Genomic DNA, 9,117 nt, shown 5'->3' with positions numbered 1-9,117 from the left:
ATATGATTGACAGACGCACTTATCTAGCTCTAAATTGTATTATGGATGAACAGATTTTTGGTATATAAAGCGTGGGCATGGGATTATGCAGACTAAAAAGAGAAAACATGTTGAAATTTTTGGTTCTTCTTTCGGTAGCCGCTTGTGCCGTGGCTGGTACCGTACCCGAGGGTCTGATTCCTCAGTTGGATGGACGCATTGTTGGCGGCTACGAGACGAGCATTGATGATCATCCCTACCAAGTGTCATTGCAGCGCAGTGGATCTCACTTCTGTGGGGGTTCGATCTACTCGCACGACATTGTGATCACCGCTGCCCACTGTCTGCAGTCAATCTCCGCTGAGCAACTGAAGGTGCGTGTGGGAACAACTTACTGGCGTTCAGGTGGCAGCGTGCACTCGGTGCGTGCCTTCAGAAACCATGAGGGTTACAATTCCAGAACCATGATCAACGACATTGCCATCATTCGCATTGAATCTTCCTTGAGCTTCCGTTCTACCATCCGGGCTATTAGCATCGCTGATTCTAATCCTCGCAACGGCGCTGAGGCTGTCGTCTCTGGCTGGGGCACTACTGCTTCTGGTAGCAGCGATATTCCTGACCATTTGCTGGCTGTCAACTTGAGAATCGTCGATCGTGAGGAATGCGCTTCTCGGGACTTCAGCTACGGCAGCAAGATCAAGGATACCATGATCTGCGCCTACGCCGAACATAAGGATGCTTGCCAGGGTGATTCTGGCGGCCCATTGGTCTCTGGCAACCGTCTTGTTGGTGTTGTGTCCTGGGGCCATGGCTGCGCTGACACCAGATACCCTGGTGTCTACGCTGACGTTGCCCATTTCCACTCATGGATCGAGGATACCGCACGTGATATCTAAGCACCGTCACCAGCCCTTGAAATAATTTCATTAAATTGCAATGTAAACAACTTCAATGTCTTTCATTTGTCATTCCTAGAATGTGTGTAATCCCCGCCAAAGACTGTCTACTGATAACCGTTGGGTTGGTTTCCTATAAAAACGCGCAATTTACAATGTACACCTATTCACTTTCCGGCTTAGTTCGCAATGTTCAAGTTCGTGATCTTGTTGTCAGTGGTTGCCTGCGCCTTTGGCGCTGCTGTCCCTGAGGGTCTCCTGCCCCAGGTGGATGGACGCATCGTTGGAGGTACTGCCACCACCATCGGAAGTTTCCCCTGGCAAATCTCCCTCCAGCGTAGTGGCAGCCACTCTTGCGGTGGTTCCATCTTTTCAGCCAACATTATCGTGACTGCTGCTCACTGCTTGCAATCCGTATCCGCCTCCACCCTTCAAGTTCGTGCCGGCTCCAGCTACTGGAGCTCTGGTGGTGTTGTCAGCAAGGTTGCCGCTTTCAGAAATCACGAGGGATACAACTCCAACACCATGATCAACGACATCGCCATCATTCGGTTGAGTTCTTCCTTGTCCTTCAGTTCGAACATTAAGGCAATAAGTCTGGCGACTTATGCTCCTGTGAACGGTGCGGCTGCTGCCGTCTCTGGCTGGGGAACTCTGTCCTCTGGCTCCAGCTCCATCCCAGCTCAGCTGCAGTATGTCAACGTAAACATCGTCAGTCAATCCGTTTGTGGATCTTCTGCCTACAAGTACGGTAGCTCAATCCGCTCAACCATGATCTGCGCTGCTGCCAGTGGTAAAGATGCATGCCAAGGTGATTCCGGTGGTCCATTGGTATCTGGTGGCGATCTCGTTGGTGTTGTCTCCTGGGGTATTGGCTGCGCCTACTCAAATTATCCAGGTGTCTATGCCGATGTTGCTGTTCTCCGTTCATGGGTTATCAGTGCGGCCAATTCAATCTAATTTGATATAATGAAATTATTATAATATTTAAATAAAACGATTATCATGCAAATAATTTGTTGTTTTTGTTCAGAGTCACATGCCGAGACAATGACGTCTAAGTTTTGTCTAATCTAGGGGAAGCATCAGGCATATTTTAAAGGGTCGAGAGATATCAACGTGATTTGTTATGAGGACTCTCCAAACGTGTTACCGAAAACTCTTCAGTCTTATTGATATGATATGATGAAATGATGTCCACCATTACGTTGTGAGCTAATCTAATCAATTTCGAGTGCGACACACGCCCAAAATAAGAAATGTTTGTTTTTAAATGACTATTCAGTTTGACTAAAATTCTAATCAACTATTGATAGGGAGCATGTGCTAGCTCCTGACTCGGACAGACGAAGATTAATTGTTCATTGCTCAAGTACTCGAATTTATTAAGTCGAAGAAAATTTCACACTTCTAGATAGTTTTCATTGTATATTATGTTACATTCATAAAGTTCATTCAGTTCAAATGGTTTGAATTCTTTATCTAAACTTTCCTTTAAGGTTAACTGATTAAGCGTGTGGAAGAAATATTTTATTTTTGTGCTTCAGTGACCAACCCATTATCCAATCACATTATGCCCTGCGATTTTTGACTTAAATCATATAACCGATGATCCCCAAGTTCACTCGCTTATAGAGTTAAGCAACTATACTATTCTACGAATTTACACTGAAATACAGATTGGCATGGTTGTTTTTCAATTATTCGGAAGAATCGAACTGATAATTGATATTTTTAATGAAATTTTTGCACAATTAAATATGAGATAAAGGTTCGATGTGCGCATTTAACTAAGAATGATCACTTGAGTACATTTTAAAGATAAACACGGAACTCAAAATCGTAACCTCAATTGGTCTTTTGTACTTGATGCCATGTGTAGTATCTTCGACAGACACCATCATAAATAAATTACGAATATTATTACGAATCGGCCTGAATGGGCGTTGGCGTAAAAGCCAGCTATTACTCAAAGGTTTTACTCAATGAGCTATAATAGATAGCGGCATTATAACAATAGACCATAAAATATTTAGGTACCGAGATTTAGCAAAAGACAATAAATACAAATTTCGATTTGAAATAGTGCCTTTGGCAGATAACAATGTTGTATGAGAAAGATAGTCAAGTCAGAAATGAGTTATAAGGCAATGGGTTGGGCTCTTCAAATAAATTATAGTCGAAGTCAAGAATTAAGACCATATACTATATATGCTAATGCCATAACTTAAGTTATTATACTTTTTTTGATACTGTCAAAATATTTATTGTCTGGACACTCTACTTGAGAGATTACTTACGATGAGTGCGTGACACGAGTGCGGACGATATTTTGCAACGTGATCATGTGAAGAGTTGGTAGGTATAATATTCATGTTATATAAAAATGCGGAAAATTTGTGACTTTTAAGTTGTTATCATTATCTTAAAAGATATATGTACTTATCTTAATTGGATAAGTTGTCCTAGTTTTTACAATTTTAAAAACAATGTAAAACATATGCTTCCATCTCTAGATCAAATGGTCAAGTGGAACTCACAATCCATTTATATGGAAATACCTATAAATATGAGTACTTTAGCTTTAAATTTTCAGTGTTTGACATAATGTTTCGAGTGGTAGCAATATTGGTCTGCTTGGCAGTTGGTGCCTGGGCTGGTACTATTGGCGTAGCACCTAATCCTTTTGAGCGTGAGGGACGTATTGTTGGCGGCGAGGACACTACAATTAGAGCTCATCCCTACCAAGTCTCCCTGCAAAAGAAAAGCGGTAGCCACTTCTGTGGAGGTAGTTTGATTAACCACAATACTGTGGTGACTGCAGCTCACTGTTTACAAGGTCAGAAGGCATCCAAGATTTGGGTGCGTTTGGGCTCAACGACCTACAATGAAGGCGGATTGCGTGTTGCCGTCGAGAGCCTAATCTACAATGATAAGTACAGCAGCCAGACCCTGCAGTACGATGTTGGACTACTCAGGCTTGCCGAGAGTGTTGCCGAGACAGAGGATATACGTTACATCGAGCTGGCCAAGGTAACGCCACCAACAGGAACTGCTGCCGTTGTCACTGGTTGGGGCTCTAAGTGTTACTTCTGGTGTATGACCTTGCCCAAGGTACTCCAATCAGTAGTCGTTTATATCGTTCAGTGGAAGGAATGTGCTTCAGATACTTACAAATATGGGGACATCGTATTGGACACAATGGTGTGCGCCTATGAAAAGAAGAAGGATGCTTGCCAGGGTGATTCAGGAGGTCCATTGGTTGCCAACAATCAATTGGTTGGTATTGTTTCCTGGGGATACGGATGTGCTCAAACATTGACGCCCGGTGTCTATGCCGATGTTGCAACCCTACGGGATTGGATTATTGAGTACACTGAAAAATTGTAGAAATCTTTTCAAATAAACGAATACACAAGAAGACAAGCAAGAAAGCTAGTGTCGACTATGCTGGACTGTGAGATACGCGCTACCCATTGTGGTATTATTGGTATTAATTATAAAGTATACTAAATTAATATATCTCAAAATCACTGAAAATATACCAAAGGCTATATTTGGTATATTACTGGAGTACTTCATTCAAAATATAGCATCGAGTGCAAAATATACCAGATTGTCAGCCAAAGCAAGTGAGACTTCATTGCAGCAGGCGTTTTTCCCCATACAAAAGAATTTCCTAGCTATTGTATTTACCAAAAATCGTCGTCTAGCTTCAAAATTACGCTTGTTATTCGATTTTTCTCGATTTGTGAGGCGGAAGTGAGCATGCAAAAATTTGAAACAAACTGCTGTCGAAAAAAAGTATAACTCTATCTCTTATATGTAATCCCTGAGATTCAGTATTTCATACGGAACGACAGACTTGGCTATATCGTCTTGATTGTTGACGCTGATGAAGAATATATAAAGTTTATAGGGTCGGAGAAAACTCCTTCTGCCTGTTCCATACATTTCCTGCAGGCACAAAGCTATAATACCCTTCTATGGATTGTTATATTAACAATTCACGAACTGTCTCTAGCATTATTATAAAATAATAATAAGTAATTGTGCGGTAAGCTTTTATAAGCTTATTAGGGGAAATTAAGTTTAAAAATAAGTTATTGAGTTGATTGATGGTTTGTTTCCCGCAGAAGCATTGTTGCAAAAGCTTTGTTTGCTGTTATCATTAATGAAAAGCTTCTAGTAACCACAGTGGGCACATTCATATATTCTTAATTTGTACATAAAAGAAGATTACTTTTTAAAATGGTATATTTTTTAAACTGTGAAATGTAATTGATGACGGTTAAACATTAATAATTTTTTTTATTAATATTTAAGGAAGTAAAGACAATTGTTTCAATAAAGTAATGTTTGAAGATCACATTAGATCCCGTTATATGACTCAAATGTTAATTAAAATTAAATGATATTTATATACATAACATGTAATATACTATGCACTTAATGTCTCATTCATCAGGTGTGAGACCTTGTTTATTCACGCATATGATTCAGAAGTTTAGATCAATTCTTTATCACTGCTGATACTGCCAATATGCGATACATGTTGCTTACAAAACCCGTTCACTCGTATTCTTAGCAATCAAATGCCTTATCTGTCATTTATAGAGACATTTATTGCTGCGCTGATAGCAGCTGACGGTAAAACTGCGAATGCAGATGTATACAAAAATACGAGTCCAGTTAGTCAATGACCAAACATTGAAATGGACAACAAATTGTTGGGTATTGTTATCGTCCTACTGCTGCCTATTTGCGGCTCCATCTCCAGCCAGGATGTGGAATCTCGCATTATTGGAGGCGAAGTTACCTCAATCTACTACGTGCCCTACCAGGTGTCCTTACGGAGAAGGACTAGCAGCAGCAGCGCTTATGCACACACCTGTGGAGGTTGCTTGATCAGCGATCGTGCGATTCTAACTGCGGCACATTGTGTCTACAATCGCTTGGCAGAGAATTTCCTGATTGTTGCCGGTACTGAGGTGCGCTCTGGCATGGATGGCGGTGTAGTGGCACGTGCAGAAAAGTTATTGCCCCATGAGCAATATAATGCATCGATAACCGATAACGACATAGCCTTGATCTTTGTCTCACCGCCATTCCCGGTGGGCACACATCAGAAGATAGCCACCATTCAGGTGGCCAAGGAGCGACCGGTTGCGGGCACAGTGGCCACGGTCTCTGGCTGGGGCACAACCACAGAGGGCGGACTTGCCTCCATGCAACTGCAACAGGTTCAGGTGTCGCTGGTGGACAACGCTGAATGTCAGGCACCCTACACTTGGCGACCCATCTCCGAGGGCATGCTCTGCGCTGCCGTGCCCGGAGGTGGCAAAGACGCCTGCCAAGGAGACTCTGGCGGACCGCTGGTAGTTGACAATCAATTGCTGGGCATTGTTTCCTGGGGCGAGGGTTGTGCCAGGCCCGATTATCCCGGTGTGTATGCAGCCGTTCCTCATTACCAGAGCTGGATAGACGAGCAGCTAGCGGCGAACCCATAAATAAACCCAGCTGATGGCGGCCATTCGGCCCTATCGCTCTGTTGTATGACCAACCAAATGTATCCAGTAAAATTTATGACCAAGAGAGTGTTCTAATCGTCGATGACCGCTTGATAAGTTTCATTTACAATCCATCGATTAGGGGCTATTTGGCATATTTCAGTCTTTCAGCCGTTGTTAAACATAATGCACGCGCCGCTCTTCATCTGCCTGGCCACCGCGCTTTTGCTGGTCTCTGCTTGGGCGCATCCTGCCCAGCAACAGGACCGCAGCTCGCCCAATGGACGCATTGTGGGTGGCTATGCGACCCATGTGGCTGTGCATCCGCATCAGATTTCGTTGCGTCGCAAGGCCATCAACTCCCCACAAAATGCATTCACGCACATCTGTGGAGGCTCTGTAATTTGTGGTGGCAAGTATGTTGTTACGGCGGCGCATTGCATCATTGCCTCCGTTGCAAGTCAGTACAAGGTTGTGGCCGGCACCAGTCGTCGAAATGGTAGCGACGGAGTCATTGTCTCCGTATCCGAGATCATCATGCACGAGAAGTACAATCCGAACACCTACGACCATGACATTGCGGTGCTCGTGTTGAGTTCACCGTTTCCCGTCAATAACTTTACTATCAAGGCCATTGAGCTAGCCAGTGAGGATGTCGAGGCCGGATCAATAAGCACCATCACCGGCTGGGGCACGACTAGCTCAGGTGGCACAGCTTCCGATCAACTGCTGGCTGTCGATGTGCCAATTGTGAGTAACGAGGTGTGCAACGAAGATTATTCCGGGCTTATCACTGATTCCATGTTGTGTGCTGGAGTGCGAGGTGTGGGCGGCAAGGATGCCTGCCAGGGTGACTCTGGTGGTCCTTTGATTGTGGACAATAAGCTGCATGGTGTCGTCTCCTGGGGCTATGGATGTGCTCATCCCGAATATCCCGGAGTGTATGCTCGAGTCTCTTATTTGCGTGAATGGATCGACTCCAAGGTCACTTGCTCTTAAATCAAGTAATACATATGTAGTAAAAAATTCCCATTTGTCACATGTCATCCAAATAAATGGCCAAATTCGCGCCCATTAGTTGCGTTCAGATTTACTACATGGCTCTTATCTGGTTCTGCGATTACGGGGAATTCTAAATCGATACGGATTGTGATTGTGTAAGACATCATTTGGACCCAATTTAGATTATTAACTCAACAGTTAACAATCTGGTCAATACAAGCTAAGTAAAATTTTAATCAATTATTTGACAACACGCTATTTGGAGACCTAAAAGTATGCACTAATATTTCTTTATTTGTGTTTACCTTGATGAAGTTTGATAAGTTGTGAACTTCATAATGAACGTTTTTAAGCAATGGTATGTGACAAAGAGGAGGAGTCTTGTACAATATATATACATTCTTGATCAGCGTTAGCAGCCGAGACGATATATCCTTGTCCGTCTGACCGCCCATTTGTATGAACACCTAGATCTTAGAGCCTATAAGAGATAAATTTAATAATAATATTAATTAATATTTTTCAGTTGTTATGTTTGCAGGCAGATCAAATCTCGAATAACAAGCGTAATTTTAAAGTTAGTGTCACGAATATTAGTATAGATCATAATATCTATAGCCGTGGTAATTCCTGAAATCTTGGTTGCGATCAGACAAAAATATTCGAAGTTATTAAAGAAATACTTTTGTACGCCTACTTACTACGGGACTTAGTTGCTTTGGCAGACAATCTTGTATATTTTGAACTAGATTGTATATTTTGAATGTTCTATATATGTTCTATATATGCCAAATATATCATTTGATATATTATATTTGTAGTATTTAAAAAGCCGCGCTGTTTTGCTTTTATTTAAAATGGGTAGCGGGTATCTCACAGTCGAGTTCACTCGACTATAGCTTTCTTAATTGTCTTTTTGTTATTTACTTAAATTATTTCATTGGTGATTGCTCGATCGAAATATTTGTATATCCATATTTATTATTGGATAAATAAATAAAATATAAATTACAAGCATCTATTCAACTGCGGTATGATAGCAGATTCAAAGTATTTAATTACATTTGTAAATTAATATATACATTATAATTTAGTAAACAATGCACGTACAGATAATTTTAAAATAATTTATCTCTGTGTTTGTATATTAATATTTCGTACTGTGTGCTACATCAAAAAACTTATCTTTATAACATTAAATTTAAGTCGACAATAGGCTACGAATATTTAATATTATATCGAAAGCAAGAACCATATATTATAATCGATGATCAAACCCAAAGGATTACCAATGATAAAAACATATTATTTTCTAAAGTTTGAAATTCAGTAACGATTGCAGAGGAAAATTGCAAAGTTAGATCGGCAAAATACCTTTAAAGACATTTGCATTTATTTTCACAACATTATATAAGAATTAATAACAGAGCTTTGTTATTATTTGTTTGTGTGTAAAAAATCCATGGTCTGGTACTGTCTATATTTGGCTACAACTTATATTTCTTATGGCTATTTCAAATGGTCGATAATATGAGCTATGTGCAAATGATAAGCCTCGAAGCGATTTGATTAGTTTGAAATGTTAAAGAATCAATGACATGGATTAAGAAGCCAGTTCATGGTAAAGGTAAATTGTTGCAAATTAGAATTTTACGGAGTTGGACCAATTTCTAATGTTATGAGCCAAAATTGTAAGTCTAAAAGTCTTAAAGTTTGTACATTAGATT

At 41.0% G+C, this 9,117-nt stretch overlaps 4 protein-coding genes across 4 annotated transcripts; all 4 read left to right on the top strand.

The window, feature by feature from the left end:
• The first annotated feature begins 88 nt into the window (after positions 1 to 88).
• Positions 89 to 928, top strand: LOC133846115 (trypsin epsilon). The gene has a single exon (XM_062280873.1). It carries the CDS (start codon positions 108 to 110, stop codon positions 876 to 878), a length of 771 nt encoding a protein of 256 aa, XP_062136857.1. The 5' UTR covers positions 89 to 107; the 3' UTR covers positions 879 to 928.
• A 104-nt stretch (positions 929 to 1,032) lies between these two features.
• On the top strand, positions 1,033 to 7,481 carry LOC133845094 (uncharacterized). The gene is made up of 4 exons (XM_062279450.1): positions 1,033 to 1,836; positions 3,475 to 4,264; positions 5,659 to 6,323; positions 6,507 to 7,481. The coding sequence occupies exons 1-4, from the start codon at positions 1,068 to 1,070 to the stop codon at positions 7,385 to 7,387; spliced, it is 3,105 nt and encodes a 1,034-aa protein (XP_062135434.1). The 5' UTR covers positions 1,033 to 1,067; the 3' UTR covers positions 7,388 to 7,481.
• Positions 3,460 to 4,510, top strand: LOC133846117 (trypsin theta). Its single transcript, XM_062280875.1, has one exon. It carries the CDS (start codon positions 3,486 to 3,488, stop codon positions 4,266 to 4,268), a length of 783 nt encoding a protein of 260 aa, XP_062136859.1. The 5' UTR covers positions 3,460 to 3,485; the 3' UTR covers positions 4,269 to 4,510.
• On the top strand, positions 5,559 to 6,489 carry LOC133846116 (trypsin eta). The gene has a single exon (XM_062280874.1). It carries the CDS (start codon positions 5,594 to 5,596, stop codon positions 6,386 to 6,388), a length of 795 nt encoding a protein of 264 aa, XP_062136858.1. The 5' UTR covers positions 5,559 to 5,593; the 3' UTR covers positions 6,389 to 6,489.
• Positions 7,482 to 9,117: the final 1,636 nt, after the last annotated feature.

Source organism: Drosophila sulfurigaster, chromosome 3 (genome assembly GCF_023558435.1).
Source record: "Drosophila sulfurigaster albostrigata strain 15112-1811.04 chromosome 3, ASM2355843v2, whole genome shotgun sequence".
Classification (NCBI taxonomy): Eukaryota; Metazoa; Arthropoda; class Insecta; order Diptera; family Drosophilidae; genus Drosophila; species Drosophila sulfurigaster.
The sequence above is the reverse complement of the archived record's forward strand: the minus strand, read 5'-3'. Positions and strand labels throughout refer to the sequence as shown.